At 36.5% G+C, this 18,421-nt stretch overlaps 3 protein-coding genes across 7 annotated transcripts; 1 reads left to right on the top strand and 2 right to left on the bottom strand.

The window, feature by feature from the left end:
- The first annotated feature begins 2,174 nt into the window (after positions 1–2,174).
- On the top strand, positions 2,175–6,448 carry LOC110771489 (asparagine--tRNA ligase, cytoplasmic 1-like). The gene is made up of 7 exons (XM_021975797.2): positions 2,175–2,345; positions 3,869–4,338; positions 4,417–5,007; positions 5,084–5,340; positions 5,430–5,559; positions 5,673–5,731; positions 6,071–6,448. Exons 2-7 carry the CDS (start codon positions 3,904–3,906, stop codon positions 6,252–6,254), a joined length of 1,656 nt encoding a protein of 551 aa, XP_021831489.1. The 5' UTR covers positions 2,175–2,345; positions 3,869–3,903; the 3' UTR covers positions 6,255–6,448.
- Positions 6,449–7,012: 564 nt separating this feature from the next.
- On the bottom strand, positions 7,013–13,309 carry NEK5 (Serine/Threonine kinase catalytic domain protein). 5 transcript variants are annotated; one of them, XR_015825656.1, is made up of 15 exons: positions 12,899–13,156; positions 12,291–12,425; positions 11,874–11,940; positions 11,134–11,199; positions 10,953–10,999; positions 10,373–10,418; positions 10,202–10,282; positions 10,082–10,124; positions 9,926–9,975; positions 9,712–9,793; positions 9,571–9,620; positions 9,379–9,452; positions 9,202–9,253; positions 7,879–9,117; positions 7,013–7,474 (listed from the first exon to the last, which is right to left on the bottom strand). XR_015825656.1 is itself a non-coding variant. In XM_021975788.2 (14 exons), the coding sequence occupies exons 2-14, from the start codon at positions 12,407–12,409 to the stop codon at positions 7,942–7,944; spliced, it is 1,953 nt and encodes a 650-aa protein (XP_021831480.1). In that variant the 5' UTR covers positions 12,410–12,425; positions 13,181–13,309; the 3' UTR covers positions 7,727–7,941. The 5 variants fall into 5 exon arrangements, 4 of the variants coding, with proteins under 4 accessions (XP_021831480.1, XP_021831479.1, XP_021831481.1 ...); XM_021975788.2 differs by lacking the exons at positions 7,013–7,474; positions 12,899–13,156 and adding an exon at positions 13,181–13,309 and having other exon boundaries at positions 7,727–9,117; XM_021975787.2 differs by lacking the exon at positions 7,013–7,474 and having other exon boundaries at positions 7,727–9,117.
- Positions 13,310–13,932: 623 nt separating this feature from the next.
- LOC110771470 (chaperone protein dnaJ 6-like) lies at positions 13,933–16,885 on the bottom strand. The gene is made up of 8 exons (XM_021975773.2): positions 16,632–16,885; positions 16,389–16,487; positions 16,187–16,288; positions 15,854–15,913; positions 15,644–15,750; positions 15,481–15,563; positions 14,427–14,517; positions 13,933–14,333 (listed from the first exon to the last, which is right to left on the bottom strand). The coding sequence occupies exons 1-8, from the start codon at positions 16,758–16,760 to the stop codon at positions 14,132–14,134; spliced, it is 873 nt and encodes a 290-aa protein (XP_021831465.1). The 5' UTR covers positions 16,761–16,885; the 3' UTR covers positions 13,933–14,131.
- Positions 16,886–18,421: the final 1,536 nt, after the last annotated feature.

The raw sequence follows: 18,421 nt of genomic DNA on the forward strand, positions 1-18,421 counted from the left end.
CACACTTGCTACAACTAGAGCAGAGCTGTAAACAAACAAGTTCTTCCATATTCGTCTCTCCAGGAACTCTAGATTTATTTTCACTTCAAAGTTCACATTCAACAATTATCAATATTCAACATGGACATGAAGAAGATCTCAATTGCCATCATCGTCATTGCTGCCTTGGTGAGTGTTGTCTTGGCAGCTGAGAAGAAGGAATCCCCAAAGGCTGCTGCCCCAAAGGCTGCTGCCCCTGCCCCGGCAAGCGGCGCCACCTCCACCACCTTTTCGGTTGTTGGGTCTTTGGCTGGTGCCTTCATTTTTACTTTCTTTGGCTATTACCTTCAGTAATGGTTCAGATCAGAGAATAAGTCATTCTTGTAAGGGAAATTAGGAAAATGAGATTCATGAGATCGTGATGGATTAATTTCCTAGAGAAGAAAGGATCACGTTTATTTCATGTATTTTGACTAGCTATGCTAGTTTCGTTAATTGAATTGCCTCTATTCTTTTAGAAATTTTCTATTTAAGCCCCACACTTCTCTTTGTTCACCCCATATTCTAAGTTCACCCCAACTTCTAACTTAAATTTTCACAATTTCTAAGAAAACCCCACTATCTTCCCGAACTACCCTTAAATACACCTCAAGTTGGAAAATAAATAAATAAATAAAAGAGTTTTTCTATTTACACCCCACTATCTTCCTACTACAAACTATAGAATAAAAGCATATATCTAAACTGAATAGTGGGGGAAAAGATGAAGAAGGCCCCTATTTTTTGAGAAGAAGATGAAGGTCCCTATACATACTCGCTAACTATTACAGTATATCGTTTATTGTCAATGGAAAGAGATCCTAGACCAAATAAAGATTTCTAATTAGAAATTAAATGAGGAGATATTTATTTGCATTGTAGACAAGAATGTGCAACTTACCTCGGCAAGAACAAATTTCACTTACATGAAAGGTACAGTAGTAATCATCTACTGTTTACTTTTGAGCATATAAGATGTCAAGTAAATATAAAATTTTAAATTAAAAAAATTAGAACAACTAAGCAATCAACAGCCAAGCAATCAATAAAGGGAAGAGAATAAGATCATTGCAGCCAAGCAATCAACAAGCCTTTCTATCAGCTCCCACACATAATTTAAAGAGATAGGCTCCTCAACGTTTTATATCTTCAAAGATAAGAGTAATCTAGCAATAGAAGTTTGTATTTTTCTAAAACTTAATATGAAGAGTAGTGGGGTGTGTGAGGTGTGTGGGGTGTGTGGAGTGTGTGTATAGATGTACTAAGGTTAAATATTAAGTTGGATGACCTTTTTTGTCTTTTTACACAATAATAAAACTTACACAGCTTAATGATTTAAGTATTATGGTGAAAAAAGAGAAGTGCTGGGTTTAAATAGAAAATCTCTTCTTTTAATTGAATTGCCAATCTTATTGAAAACAAAAGTGATTAATGTCCAAAGAAATTCTAATTTGGATCAAGTGGTAACAAAGCAACAGGTGATTTATGGTCTTAACTCGTGGCCCAAAAACTTGTAGGTCCTTGGCCTTGGATACGTTTGAATTGAAAATAAAAATAAAAATTGAGGATCAAGTCGTGAGATCCTGAGGGCTCTACCTCATAGAGAAGTGTTATGATTTCGGATCCTCTGTGTTGATTTTCTCTATCATGATTTGCTTAATTTTTGCTCTCCATATGCCACTTCATTTAAATTTAATCCAAGGGTGTTGAGAGTTGACACATCACAATATTTTATTTTTAAAACATAATTTGCTTAAAACATAAAATAAAAACTAAAACCCTAAAAGCTTCAGCGTCTCTCTTCTCTCTTCGTCGTTTCTCTTTTTTTTTCCTTCTAATTTTTCTTTTCAATGTCTTCTATTAATTATGCCCAATAACTTATTCTACCCCTTTGATCATATAATCTTTTCTTTTTCATATACTGATTCTGATATGGGATGAAAAAAAACTGTGAGGTGCTGTTTACGTGGGAGACTTGGTTTCCTTCCCCTTATTGACAAAAAAACAACAAGATTTTGCAGAAAAGGGAGATGATTCTTGTGGAGTCGTGAAAAGAATTATAAAAAAAAAAAAAAAAGGAAAGTTGCAGGCTCGTTCAATAAGGTCTACTTTGTTTGCTGCTAGTAATTTCCTATTTGTATTGGAATCCTTGTACGACAAGGATTGTGTTTTAGGCTGAAAACTTATTTTGTATTAAAGAGTTCTGGGATTACGTCAAATCCTATTTAGACAGTTACTATTTGAAAATCAAATTACAACACTATCAAACAAAGTCTGAAGGCCACAACCCTTCATCTTAGTGGCTCATCTCTTCTCTCTGCAATCGGGTAAGTTTTCGTCAGGCTTTTTATTGGTTTGATTTATAGCTTCTTGTGTGTATGTAATTCGATTTCGTTTTCATGAAGTTTTGTGTGTGATTTTTTTTCTTTCTGTTTTTGCCATTTGGCCATTGAAATTGCAACCCCAGAATAGTGAAGCATGTGACAAGAAGTAATCTAAGATGGATTCATGCATATTCCTAATTTAATTTAATCTGAGATTCTGAGCATTGTTAATTTTTGATGGGTCATAATTCAAAGGTTCCTAGTTTCTGAAAAAAAAAACGAGGTGCATTCACGGTGTGATGCTAAATTTCATCTTGATATTGATATCAGGGATGCATCATGTTGCCTCTTCCGAAATCTTTCCTTTCCAACACATGAATGATCTAGAAATTCCCAATCAATGGTTGTCGCTGTCATTATGAGAATATATTTGTATATGTTTATATGAGAATATAGTTATATGTTTCGTATCTTATATGTTCTATGCATAGAATTTTAAGTTTTTTGTGTGGTATAATTTATGAATCATGTCCTTTATAAAATTTGTAATTGGTTTGTAGATGAAGAAACAACCTAGAATTGATGGATTTTTCAAAAGAAAACATATTGAAATATTTGAAGTTATCTCATCTGTACCTGATTCTTATATTGAGACAGTAGCATCTGAAAATTGTTTTGATTATGTGAAATTGCAGAAAATTTTGATATCTAATTAAATAAACAATTGTTTTTTGTCTTTTAATTTTCCAAACATTGTTAAGGTTGAAAAATTGAAATTTTTTAATATCTTGTTTGGTTTATATGTTGGCCCCCAAACACATAATTCCTAGCTCCGCCCAATGCCTATTATGTGTTGCCACGTAGGTCATTAAAGTCTGTCTCAATGAATCAGTATCCAGGATCTTAGTGAAGTTACCGGTTGCTAAAAGTCCAGCTTGATTTGAATGAAATCATATGACTGCTTTCTCCCTCCCCAAAACCAATTTGAATTTCTTTTTCTTTTTCTTTTTTGGGCTTAATAAAGGATTAGGTTGACTATATTAAAGTCTGAAAATGGTAATTTCTGATTATCTGGAGTGGAATGGAGACATAACAGGGAGGGGGCATAATGGTACATTTCCCAACGTATATTTATAGGTTTCTTCAACGACCTCTTACCGAACTGAGATTTCTGAGAATTTTCCCAAGGCTGTAAGGCCTGTAGGTGCCTTGGATCCATCATCACATTCACATACTGTGTTGTCCTTGCCTTGATGCTTTCAACTTTGAGGGCAAGGGATTTTTAGAAAATCTTTTTTTGTTTTTGGTTTGAGCAACTACTGGGCGCAAGTACAGGCTGGGAGAATGGGAACTCAATGATATGTTTGTTTCTTACGTTTTTGTGCATAGAATATGAAACGTAGGATTTGATTATATGTTTGTTTCTTACGTTGTTTTTGTGTATAGAATATGAATTTGTTATTGATTAAAATAGGAGTTTATGAATTTGTTATTAATATGCAAATAATGTGTTGAGCTATCTTTAGGTGCCTCTGTCATCTGTCAATCTGCAAGTAGCAAGATGACTACCACAGTTGAAAGGGCGCAATATTCCGATAGAGTCCCCATCCGATCCATCATTTTGAGGCCTGATGGAGGGTCTGGGTTAGCAGGGCAGCATGCCCGGGTTGGTGGGTGGGTGAAGACTGGCCGGAAGGCAGACAAGGATGCATTTGCATTCCTAGAGCTGAATGATGGGTCATGCGCTGGCAACCTTCAGATCATTGTGGAGGCAGACAAGGGTGACCTTGGGCAGCTTGTGCTGACTGGTGCCTGCTTGCAAGTGGATGGCGTGCTTAAGCTACCCCCAGATGGGAAAAAGCAGAAGGTGGAGCTTCAGGTTGAGAAGGTGATCCATGTGGGTGTGGTTGACGCATCGAAGTACCCGTTGCCGAAGACCAGACTGCCCCTTGAGCTTCTAAGGGACTATGTCCATTTGCGTGCTAGAACCAACACGGTAATTAACCCTGTTTGCATTGTAGGACCTGTTGTGCTTTTGATAACTAGTATTTGATTGTCGTGTATTTGCTTTCAGATGGGCGCAGTCGCTAGAATCAGAGATGAACTGTCATATGCAACCAAGAGATTTTTCCACGAGCGTGGATTCCGTTACGTGAACACTCCAAATATCACCACCAGTGATTGTGAGGGTGCTGGTGAGATGTTTCAAGTCACTACCTTGATTAGTGAAGCTGAAAAGTTGGAAAAAAATCTGATTAAGAACCCTCCTCCATCAGAAGTAGACGTAGAATCTGCCAAGCTTATTATCAAGCAGAGAGGAAATGACGTTGCTCAACTCAAATCTGCTAAAGCAAGTAAGCAGGAAATTGGCATTGCTGTGGCTGAGCTTCAAAAGGCGAAGGAGAATGTCTTGAAGATGGAGGAGAGATCTAAGCTTCAACCCGGTATCCCTCAAAAGGATGGGAAGATTGATTATAGCCAAGATTTCTTTGCCCGTCAAGCCTTTTTGACTGTTTCTGGCCAACTACAACTCGAATCTTACGCATGCGCTCTTAGTACCGTCTATACATTTGGGCCAACTTTTCGAGCTGAGAAGTCACATACTTCAAGGCATTTGGCAGAATTCTGGATGGTGGAGCCAGAAATGGCATTTGCAGAGCTTGAGGTACGTGAAGCTTAAATTTAGTGTAGTTTTTTCAATATACATTTATGATTTTAATGTTTAGTTTGTGCATATGCAGCATGATATGGATTGTGCAGAGGATTATGTGAAATTTATGTGTCAGTGGTTACTTGACCATTGTATGGAAGATATGAAATTTTTTGCTGACAAGATTGATAAAAGTTGCATCGACCGTATAACAATGTCCGCTAAAACACCATTTGCGCGGATTACTTATACAGAAGCAGTGGAGCTGCTAACTGATGCTGTAAAAAATGGAAAAAAGTTTGAAAACCATGTAGAGTGGGGGATTGATTTGGCATCTGAGCATGAAAGGTAGTTTTCATATCTTTATTCTATTGTTCTGTATTGTTACAGTTTCTGATTAATTCAGCTTACCAATTTATCGCTTTGGCTTCGTGCAGATACTTGACTGAGGTGAAGTTTCAGAAGCCTGTTATTGTTTACAATTACCCTAAAGAGATCAAAGCATTCTACATGAGGCTCAATGATGACTCAAAGACTGTGGCTGCTATGGATGTCCTGGTACCAAAGGTGGGCATTATACTCTGAACATTAAATTTATATCATTGAGTTCATTGCTCTGTTGTATGTACTTGAGCATTGTGTGTAATTTGTGTGTTGTTTATGCTTTTCTTATATTTCAGGTGGGTGAATTGATAGGGGGAAGCCAAAGGGAAGAGCGTTATGATGTTATGCTCAGCAGGTATGAGGGTTTTGGTTTGTATTAAGTGATTTTTATCTGCATCTGTTTTTTTTTTGTTTTTTTTATTTTGGAACTCCTGTGCACAATGTGTTTTCTTTTTTTAATATATAAAAACGATATTGGGGGAATGAGGTTTTCTCACACATACACTGCTAAGGTAATGTGAAAATTCGAATCTAAGGCCACTGGCGTTTTCCACAAAGCTAGACCCGTTGGCTTGTGCACAATGTTTTCTATAGCAGCTGTTTTGCCCCTCCCCATAAACCCTCCCCATAATTTGAGTAATGGATAGTTTGAACTGAGAAATGTATGTATTGTTTGATGAAACAATTATTGCAGGATGAAGGAGATGGGGCTGCCCATTGAGCCATATGAGTGGTACCTTGACTTGCGGCGCTATGGGACTGTAAAGCATTGTGGTTTTGGTTTGGGTTTTGAACGAATGGTTCAATTTGCTACTGGGCTCGACAATATTAAGGATTGCATGCCATTCCCTAGATCTGCGGGAAGAGCAGATCTTTGAATGAATTACCAGTCTATGCGTAGCAAATTTTATAAATTTTATTTTAGGCGAATTTTGTACCTACATTTTTGGTGTACTTCTCAAACCAATTCTTTTTCATGTAACTATGTATGATGGAAGGCCTATGCCAACTGTTTAGCTTAAGTTCTGAATTTTTCATAAGCGACTATACAAATTTTTCATAAGATGATAAATGGTCAAAGATATGATTCAATCTGAAGATTTATACGAATTGTTGATGAAATAGGTAATCCCACATTGGATAATTTATCCAATCTAAACATGTGATTAAGTTGTCAACGGGGTCTAGCCGAGTGAAAAAGGACATTGACTTGCAGACTAGTAGTCTCATGTTCAAACCCCTATGATACCACATGAACAAAAATTCAACTCGTATATGATGATACTAAAAATATAAAGGCATAAACTCCTATATGAATTCTCAGCCATAATTAGATGATTTGGAAATTTTTGACATGGTAGAAGAAAAGAAACATTTGTTAACTTTGGATACATCAATGCTTTTAGAAAAATGCCCAAAGTGACATTTTTTGTTGTGAAGATTAATAGGGTGCAATTGCACCAAACAAATTAAAATGGTGGTTTCTTAATTTGGTTCCATTTTTCTTGTTTGTTTCATGCAAATTAAGACATTTGAATTCGTTTCTGACCACTAATATGCAAAAATACCGTTCAATAATTCCTTATACCGTGCAAAACCAAGCACGTAATGGCCCAATTTTAACCAACAACAACTGTTTGATTCTAATAATAACCCAAAATGCTCCCTATATATTGAACTCTCCAATTCCTCAACATTCATCAGCACCTACAGTAAACAAAGAAGAAATAAGAAGTTACTTCATATTCATCTCTAAGGCAGCTGTTGTTGATCAACTTATTCTCACTTCAAACAATTCATCATGGAAATGAAGAAGATCTCCCTTGCCATCATCGTCGTCGCTGCCTTCGTGAGCGTCGTCTTGGCGGCTGACCTCCCCAAGGACCCACTAGCAGCTGCTGCTGCTGCTGTTGGTGTTGGTGCTGCTACCCCCAAGGCCTCAGCAGCCCCCGTGGGCTCAGCAGCCTCCCCAACTCCTTCCTCTCTAACCGGCACACCAACCTCAGCTCATGCCCCTAGCCCATCAGGCGCCGCCTCTGCCATGCCCATTGTCGGCTCTTTGGCTGGTGCCTTCCTGATGTCCTTCTTTGGCTATTACCTGCAGTAAGCTCAGGGAATACAAAATTCTTTATGAGACTATGAGAGTTAAAAATAAACTTGGAAGATGGGATTCCCAAGAGAAATAAGGTTGTTTATTTATGTTATCAATGTTGTTGAATCTTAATGATTTATATATGCTACTTGCTTAAATTCAGTTGCCTGTATTCTTTCAAAACTTTGTTCTATTCTATGGCTCACCTCATAAGGCCAAAACTAAAAGAATAAATGTAGCATTCAATTACAATGCATATTTAGACAGCAGTAAAAGTTTTCACATCCAATTTCTATTAGAGCCAATGTCCAGTTACATTCAGCAATATGTTATTTCCGACTCTAATCTTCAATGTTCAAACACCACTCTGGTTGACAAACAAATTTATGTCAAGAAGATGAAACAAATACCTTTTCTTTTTTTTCTTTTTTTAAACAAGATTGAATAAATTACAGACAAATGTCCATCAAAACTTAGGATCCTCCATTAGATTTTTGTGCAGACATGAGACTCTTTGTCAACCAGATGGCTGTTTCTCTAGACGAGACAGCGTCTTCTCCGAATGGTCTTAGCACCCCAGCAAGCTCTTCAAGTTTGTCCTGCTTTAGTAGCCGCGCGCATAACTCTAACAGAGACTCCAGGGCATCAGCTCTTTGCTGACTTGGATTTTCCCAGTCACTCTTGGAATCATCACCACCTACTGCAGTTAGTGTGCTCAAGGAGATGTCACTTGGTGCCTGATTAACCACATGAGAATCATATTTTTCTGTCTGCGTGGAGCAATTATTATTGTCTGCCTTTGCTCCCACTTCATCTTTTACTTTCTGTATGGAGCAATCATTTTTGCTTTCAGATGACAAGTAGTCCAGGTGACCACCTTCAGGATATCCATTGGAACTTTCCTTCGGTAAACAGCTTCCGGGTTCCACCTCAGATTTAGCTGATGACGAGCATTTATCATCAGGGGATCCAACTTTGTTGGCACAGCCTACATTGGACACAACCAATTCCCTACAATTTTCTTCTTTAGCACCCTCTCCTTCTGTTCTAGCTCCTTCAGGAACTTGTTGGTCTCTACATGTCTTTCCATCTTCATTGTTTGGAGTCTTGACATCAACCTCTGGCAACTGTTTGAAATTTGTAGCAGCAGGTTCTTCTAGTTCTTCATTCTGAGAATTTGGTGTGCTCTCTGATGTAACCTCAATGTCAGACTCGGTATTTTCCTTTTGGTGTATTCTGATAGTGTCAGCTTGCTTATCTCCATTGCAAACAGATGCTTCTGAATCAGTTGGTCCATCTTTTGAACCATCAGTGGCATTGGATAATTCCATAGAACGGCTAGTAGGATCAACCCTCTTCATTTCAAGCTCTTCTGCACTAACTGTGAATACAGGGTTATCAATGTTTGTTATATATCTATGTGTCACATCAGCACCGCTCTCAAATGGATGGACCTTTTCCAGGTGGTTCAGTGTTCCAGCCTCTTTGTCTCTGTTGTCTTTGCCACTGCTGGGTTTGCTAGGCGGTGATTTTCTAGGAGTTTTATCTTTCAAGCTGTTTACTGGCTTTACTGGAAGAAAAACAGATGATGCATTGCGACATTGAAGAAGGTATGGTTGTAAGTGTGGATGCCTTAATAACTCTGCAGCCTAACGTAATAGATTATGGGAGTATTAGAAAAAATAACGGTCCTCAAATTCTCTACATCATGCAAGTCGGGTTAGCTAACTCACTGTTGGTCTGTGTTCTGGACTCTTCCTGAGCATGCTCTTTATGATTTGTTTCCTATGATCCGGAGGCCATACCATATAAGTTGATATAATTAGAAAAGAAAAGACAGGAAATATGCAGTAAGAATATTCATTTAAAATAGCACCATTATGTCTGATGATTTTGAAGATATTACTCACAGTGTGGAAGAATACACGATTGGTAGAGGAGAAATGGTTGATCTGTTAATTTTATTGATGAGCCCAGCCATGTCCTGTTTAATCAGGTAATTTATAGGATTTATTTACTCAAAAATATACGCCAACAGGTTTAGACACATTTTGGAAGCCAATAATATCAATGCAACATCAAACGCTCAAGCTTATACTTACAGGAGCTCTAAATGCAGGCTGATGTGCAGCAATCTCAAACATACAGCAACCTAAAAACCAATAGAAAATAAAAATTATATCTATTCAAAATCATGGGCATGAGCCTGTGAAAATATAACTATAAGATTCTAGAGTTCTTACCAAGTGACCATATATCAGATTTATAGCCATAAGGTATATCTGCGAGGAGCTCAGGACACATGTAGTTTGGAGTTCCAACAACCTATGTTGAAAATATAGGGATTGAAAATTAACTGACATAAGTGGATTTAGTGAAGTAGTTGCAGGTTTTAACAGATCTTAATACTGTAGGTGGGCATAAAGACAATTAAATAATGTAAATGCGAGTTCATACCGAAGAAGTAAGATCTTCTGTGTTGAGTAGTTTTGCGAGTCCAAAGTCACCTACAAGGTCCATGTAAGATACATATCTTTAAAAACATCAACACATGGAAGCCAAACCTTATGCAGCAAAACATCGCTTCTCTTAGCAATCATTATGTCGACATACCAAGTCTGATGTCATTGTCCTTTGTAAGGAATATATTGGAGCACTGCAAACATTATATTTGTATTAAAACAAACATCATATGTATTTATCTTCACTGCAACTACGGGTACACTATATTACCTTAAGATCCCTGTGAAGTACACGATTGGAGTGCAGGTAGTCCACAGCTAGCAACAATTGAGTCAGCCATTTGCAGAGCTTCTGCAGGGCAAAACAGAATGACAACAGAGAGCAGTTGGTTTCTACCCTTTACACAGGTACATATACAGGACGCGAAGTTTCACTGATTACCTCCTCTGGAAAAAATTGTCCCCTGGCCTTCTTTACCATCTCAGCTCTGTTAAGAAATGAGTTGTTTCTCATTTGGTAATCATGGGAAGTATTGTGATTGATTCTCTAATTCTTATGTAATATTGAAAAGGCAAAATCAATAATCTCTGAAGTTCCTTAAATGAGATCTTAGTTCTCATCTACTACATTAGATATAGACGGTTGAGATGCATCACGACTGTCCAATATCTGGTCTAAGGACTGAGAAACAAGACTTCATTGAAGGACTCTATTTATGGACTTTAGAAGAACAGGACTGAACAGTATATATACGTAGTTTCACATGTTGAATATGAAAAATATGATACGAGATCACCTCCTATATTTTGTCCAAAAATCATGTGGATTATCAATGAGTTTCAAGCTAATACTTGGATGAGAATTACGGACTGAAATAAGTGTTTTAACTCATTACAGAAGCAAAAGATGTTTCAAAAATTGGCTGTTTCAAATCAATTCCTCATTTAAGGAAGAAAAAGGGCATTCTATCATAGCAGAGAACATATCTAGAACAGCAATGATCCACATTGTTGTTACTTACATGTCACCTCCTTCGCAATAGCCCGTTACAATGCACACGCAGTCTCCCTACGGAAAATATAAACGTTTAAGCATGCATGTATGAAGTGAAATATTGTTACATCAGCTAAAGACTTCTCCAAATTTATACTCTCAAGCCGTATTCAAATATAAAGAACTTTATAAAAGAATCACAAATTTACCTTGTCAACCCAAGCATCTTTATAATCCACAATATATGGATTGTTTAGCTTTGCAATTAAATTCATCTGCAGAAGAAATTGAGGGAACACATCTTTCAGTATCACTTCAAGGACATTGACAATTAAGCTTTTCTTCATATATGGTGGGTGGAAAACTAGACACAATATCAGAAACACATTAATGAAAAGAAAAAAAAACACTAGTGATACAGTATTGAGCTGGAGGACAAAACAAGTTTTATCGTCTTTTCTAAGTGAGTATAACAGGGGATTATCCAACCAGAAGGTTACAATCCAGGATCATTGTAGTAATGAGATACATATTTCAAATGTCTGTGCAAAAGCATGCTTGTTTCTTCTGTTTTCATATGGATATCGTTTCAAGAGCGCACTTCCCAGTAGATTGTTACATAAACAGATCTTGGTATTTGTACAGAATGAATTGTAGCCCAAGAGGCAGAAATCACAGTACTGATATGGACAAGCAAAGAATGAAGTTGGAGCTTATATATCCTAATTTGACTGCCAAGAAAACAGGAAAGATGGATATTTGATGCTACATTTGATTCATTCTCAGAGTACAGCTGATATGCAAAGAGGGAAAGAACAACAAAACAAAACCTAACCTTTTGATTGGTAATGTATCATGTTGAAAAATGAAACAATTTGAAAAATAAAAAATTGTAGCTGACAGCCAGTTCTACATTTAACAATATGCAAACAGTTTTCGAGAAAGCAACCTCTTGGTGAGCTGTGCGTTTGAACTTCTCTGTTTGCTTAGCCAAACGAATCTTTTTCAATACATACCTATCAAAAGAAAAACTCAATAATTATTAATTAAACGCAGTTGGCAAAACATAGGTTTAATCAAGTTGAGCTGGGTACCAATTGTACTATCAATCAAATACAGAATTTTGGATTCTCGACTACCTTTCTTGTGAAAATTCATACCCTGAGATGTAAACTTTGATAAAGTGTAGAAAAAATCAGACAGTCCCCATTACCCCATTATTCAGTTTTCTTGCTAAATTCTGTCTTCAATTACATAATTGTCTAGCAGATTACAAGAATTACATTATTGAAGAAAAATTCCCTTTAAAAGTATACAAAATTATAAAAAATTATAAATAAAAAAGGTTGGTAGAAAATACTCTTACTTCTTCTTCTGAGTCTTATGAAGAACAAGAAAAGCAGCTCCAAATGCCCCTCTCCCAATCTGCTCTATCACTTCATAATCCTCCATCTTTGACTTCATCTCACCATCATCAGTCTCCATAGCCACCTAATAAGACCTTCAAAACCCAGAAGATACACAGTTCAGTAAGTCAACCCAGCTTCGGGGGTCCGAGTCAAAATTGCTACATTCACCCAATTTGGATCAATTTCATAAACTTCAATACCAAGAAAATTTGCTGCTTTATAGCAAAATTCGACCCAAAATTAAAAAACCCAGAAAAGAAAAACTTGCAGAATTAACAACAAACAAAAAAAAACAGCAATAATCAGCTTGTAAAGCACCAACAGCTCTGTAATGCTCCTCAAAGGGAGAGTCTTGAGACTTTGAGGCTACTAAATTTCCCAAAAACTAGAGAGATCTTATAGGTAAGAGAGAGAGAGAGAGAGAGAGAGATAAATGAGTAAAGCTAAATTCCAGAATAATAATGAGTATCACAACAATACATGAGACTGAGACAAAGACAGAAGGACAAACTCAAGTAAAAGCAACAAGAGCACTGAAATGATGATTAAGAGTGTGATGACTTACCAAAAAAAAGAGTAGAGAGAGTTAGAGATGAGAGGGTGGAAGGGCAGTCTCAAAGTAAAACCAAATGAGGCAGCTAATTGTGTAATCTTTAATAAAACTATACTTAATTGGAAGTTGATTATCTACCAAATAGAAAGTTGGTTTGTGGGGAAGAGAGAGAAAGGAGAGGGCTTGGGAAGCCAAAAGCTAAAGTGACAGGTATTGAAGAGAATGAAGACTTAAAGGAGAAAAGCAAAGCATTGCTTGCATTTTCAGATTCATGGGAGAGAGAGAGAGTCTCACCAGGGAATGTTTTTTCCAGCGCGTAGTTGTGATGTCACTGTCCTTGGAACTTAAAAATCTGTTTTGTTTTTGTTTTTTGGGTTTCTATTTTGGGTTTTCTACAATTCGTGCTGGTCCACTTTAGTCGCTGTGGTTCCATTTAATACTCGGTCTCTAAAATTGTTTATTACTGAAATTATTCTTTTAATATCTCATGAGTTGTCTCTAAAATTCTTTAAGAAATTTGAAGAAGAAAAATAAAAACTCACCAAGATGTTTGAAGTTGACCATGAATCCATGATGGCTTGTTAAAAGAAAAAACTAATCATGTAAACATCCTCAATTACAGTCCAAAAATTAACTTTGGTGATATTTTACTTTGATCTATGACTCTAATCTAGCATTTCGAAAACCTTGTATTGCGTTCATTAGGTTGACTGTCAAGTCAATTGACGTGAACGTAAAATTTGTGAAAAATAAAATTTACCTTATCTTTATAGAATACTGAAAAAGAAAAAAATGTTACCAATATTTTGGGTTGAAAGCTTCAACGCTACACCAAAATCACCTCTAAAACCTAAAGCTATTGGGAGATGTATCGTTCATCCCAATTTGACGGGTGATAAATACTCCATGGTTTACCAACTAACACAGAAAAGGAATCAACATCTTCAAAATTTTCAACTGGCTAAGAAAGACTTTCAAGGAGCAATTGGCCATGTGGACAGTTGCAGCTACCCAACAACACCCGAAACTTTCATTGTAACGAAAAATTCCAACACCACCAAAAACCCTCATTGAAAATGATAAATTAACTGACTGGTCACAAGCACATTAGCATTGGGAAAATGCATCTAAAACCACGAACAGAAGAAAAGGTCACATACAATTTTCATGCACATTTGGATATCTAACAAAAGGGCATTACATTGTTTGCAAAAATAAATTTGTGCACGCTATCAGGAGGTCAAGTTACTTGTGCTTTGATTTTCTGGACATTTTCCTTTCAAGTTTTTTCTGTGTTGCCTCAAATTCTTCTTCTGAGGGTTCTGAAGCAGCACTACTCCCGCCGTATTTGGAAATTAGAGAAGAGAACATAGAATCAAACTGGTTTTTCCTCTCATTTCGGCGCTGAGATATGATTGCATACAGATCCTCTGACTGTTTCTTTGGTCTGTAAAATATTTAACCATAAAGGTTTCTCATTTCTTGATTGAGCTAAACATTAAATTTAAGCAATTAAATAAACTTGTAGCAAAGTACTCACTTGTCCTTCCTCCTTAAAGGGCTAGTAGGAGGTTTTGCTTCAGATACTTTCTTTGCCCATTTCGTGTAGACTTTGGTTGATTTCAGTTCTCCTATGCGAGAGAGAGAGAGAGAGAGAGAGAGAGAGAGAGAGAGAGAGTCAGCAACATGAAAGATACTCCAGCACACCCTTAAATGCAGGAAAATTCAGTATGCCAAGTACATCAACTTTGTTAACATTACTTGCATAGAAAGTCTGACTTCTATGACTTTAAAGATGCGCCAATAACACCCATTGGAGATCAAATGAGAGACCCAACCATGACAGTTAGGCATGTTCAACAATTATTGATAGATGCACCAATCAGGAGTGACTTAATCAAGATAGATGATGGAGCTTAGATGAGTAAAAGTAATTATTAAATATATGACAGGATGTGAATTACATGAAATGATTTGTCATAGGACAAAATGGAGGACCAAGATTCGTGTAGCCGACTCAAAATGATTGGAACAAGACTCTTATAAAGGTTCATTCATTGAACCCAAAAAAACTGAAGCAATGTCAAGAGGAAAGAATCCAAATGGCAAGACCACACTAAGGAGCTAACTAAAGGGGGAATCTGCTTCAACATTCAGGTTAATCTGATTGTCTGCTGTTGTATTGTGGACATCTATAATTTGAAACAATCAAACCATGTCCAACCCCAGATTAAATGACACTACGCAAAGAATATGATGTAAGTTTTGTGGTTGGGCATCTATAAGTTGAAGCAAGCAAACTTGGTCTAAGACATCATTTAAAACAATAAATTAGGATCTTGAGTTTGACAATAAGCTTATATTTGGTAGAACCATAAAAATACTAAATACAATGTATTAGAATTGACTAGATATAATGTAACATCATGAATTTGAAATGACTAGGTTTGATGAATCATTAAATCCATGTACTCCTTCAACCACATGGATAAACTTGCATTGTCAACAATATATTCAAGTAATTAAACTAGAAACAACTGAAAACCCTGTTTTGAAATTTCACATTGAAAATTTAGCTTAAAAGACATCCACACCTGCAGCTATTGCCTCATCAAGAATATCCTTGAAACGGTGTGAATCAAGTTTAGGGTCTGAACAAAGCATTGAACAGAAGAGTCTGCAAGGGAAACAACTGTCAGCGCCAAACAGGAAAACAAAAGGGAAAAAGGATAAACACAATGCTAATACTGCCAATACCTGTTCATATTACCCTTGTACTTGCTATACAGATCAATCAAATCTTTCTTCTCTGAATCGGATCCTCTATAGTTTGCTTCAAACTCTTCAATATCAGCTTCAGTGACCTGCAATTGATGTATATGTTGTCATAAATCTAAAGAAAGCAGAGAAAGTACAAATAACGTTATTACATCAAAAGACAGCATGAAGAGGTGAAAACATTGTGACCTTTTTATATATGACTCGGAAATATTCACGCAGATTCTGAACAACATCACCAGCAAGGTCCTGCTCATGAAAAAAGCACAACCAAAATAAGCACCATTTGATTAGTAAGGCAGCATTGGATTTCCCAAGGATCTAAACCCTCAATTTGATCTTCCAAAGTAGTTGAGTGAGTACGAAGTAGTTATTATAATTTGAGAACACCAGGATTGACACATTTACTTGTCATTTCTAGTAATGAATCCAATTTATCACACTACACAGCATTGTCTAAAAATGAATGAATTACAAAGGATGGGTTTTCTTTAAATTGCAAAACAAAGAAATTACACTCACATCATCGTCAATGCAACCAGTCTGGTCATAGAGTGCCCGTTTCTCCTCATCCCCAAGAATTGATATCACTTTTTGCAATTGCTGAAACTTCTCTTTAGCTTCCTATAAAACAAAACTGACAAATTATACTTGCAAAAAAACCACAGTTCACAGTTGAGAGAAAATCATCAAACAAAAACACGATTTTTTTTTCGACTTTCACCTCATCGCCGGGATTTTTATCAGGATGGAGTCGCAACGCTAACTTATAATACGCCTTCTTTATTTCCTGTTGAGAGGCGCGTCCATCGACTCCAAGAACCTACAAAACAAGAATAACCTAGTGCCTTAAAATCCCCAATTTTCCAAATTAGGAAAAAAAATCTAATTTTTCTAGCTTAAAGAAAGAGATCAATAGGTTAATCAAATCACATCAAGCAAAATTTTGAATATAATTCTTAATCACCTCGTAGAGGGTCTTCTCGTTGGTGGAAGTGGGGTTGTGATCCTCGTCGCTTTGTTGTTGTTCTTCTTCTTCTTCGACTTGTCGTGCTTGCTTTTGCTCAGAAACCCTAGCTTTCTTTCTTTTCCCCATTTTCGAATCAGAGGTTTTGAAATTTGGAGAAATGGTTTAGCAGAAGTAGGGGCTGTATTTATATGTGAACTTTCTGGGCTTCGATTTGTTCCCGCCAATTCACTCTCCAATTTACCCTTTTCCCGCCGCAAGATGTGGTGGAAGAATTCCTACTGGTAGTTAGTGGACCGGACCCAGTGCAGCTGGGCGGGCAAAAACCCGATCCAACTGCCCACACCAACCAAACCAACCGAGTGGGGTCGGCTCAATTTGTCAAATAAAATAAATTGTTTCGATTTAAGACTACGAATTGCTTCAAATAAATGAATTGAATTTTGAACAAATAAATGAATTGAATTTTGAACAATAAGAAAGTGGAGATAAATGTCACCTCACGACACTACTTTTTGTTTCTTCACTATTAAATTCCAACTCAATTTTAAATTACAGGATCCAGCACTTTGAGCCCAGCAAGAAAGATTACAGAGATTGACTTCAGGCCGTGGATTACAACGGTTGACTTGAGGCCGTTGATAGGTCCCATCCGTAACCAATATGCCAAACGTAAGTAAATTACTTGTCATCTCTTTTTTTTTTTTTTCTAGATTATACTAATTCAAAATCTCTCTTATTAGCATACTGTTGGGTTTTTGTGGTAACCGCGTACGTTGAGACCTTGCATACCTTACGCATTGGGAGGAAGACTACACTTTCACCCAAAAGTGTAATTGAACGTCTCTTGGTCGTTTTAAAGAGCGTGCCATAGCTTATAGCTCCGTCAGGGCTCTAGCATTCATATGGATGAATGAGATATATCTAGAACACAACTGTATATGTATATGTGTGTATGTGTTAATTTGTTCTAATTGTGTGTGCTTGTAACACTACTTGTACAATTCAGACAAAGATTAGTATGTTGTTTTGGTGTAGCTCCTTATTCTATGGATGATCCCAATATTATACCTCCTGCCAATTTTACCGTGAAAGAGTACAACAAGGAAATTGTTTGAACATAACATAATTGTTGCAATTTTTTGAAATAATCATTAATATTTTACAAATCGTAGTGATTTTTTTATTATTAATGTTTAATTGTTTGAATTCTACATAATGATCTCCGTTCTATTTTAAAATGCCCAACTGCAACTTGTGAGAGTTTTAAGGGCATGGTGCAAACGTTGTGATCATCATTATTTTCTGAACTTGAAGGCAGTTGATGAGGGTGTGGTTAAAGTTTACCAAGCATTGATTTTTGTATGTAGCCACAAAAGGGAGCTATAATTGTTTGATCTTCTTAATGTTGATAACAAGAGTTTGTTAAAACTAATTTTTAAAATACCTACAATAACTTATAAAGGACTATTTGATTGCAAAGCTAACTAATTTAATTTCTCAGGTATTATTGGACTTATTGGATACGTCGCAGTGCCTTAAATTTGTTTTGTGTCCATGTCAGATTTCTTGAGTATCGAAGCTCAATGAGTTGCTGTAGATGAGACCGGTGAGGTATGTGTTAATCAAGAAAAAAATGATTTAGAAAAAACAAATGCAAATCCAAAATGCACTCAATTCCCCCAAATTCATTCACACATCAATCATACAGGAAATATAATTTTTCTTTCTTTTTTAAATTACGGATTTTTTGTCATATTTTTCTGTCACACTTTCATGTAAGAAAAAAG

Source organism: Prunus avium, chromosome 7 (assembly GCF_965620075.1).
Source record: "Prunus avium chromosome 7, drPruAviu1.hap1.1, whole genome shotgun sequence".
NCBI classification, from domain to species: Eukaryota; Viridiplantae; Streptophyta; class Magnoliopsida; order Rosales; family Rosaceae; genus Prunus; species Prunus avium.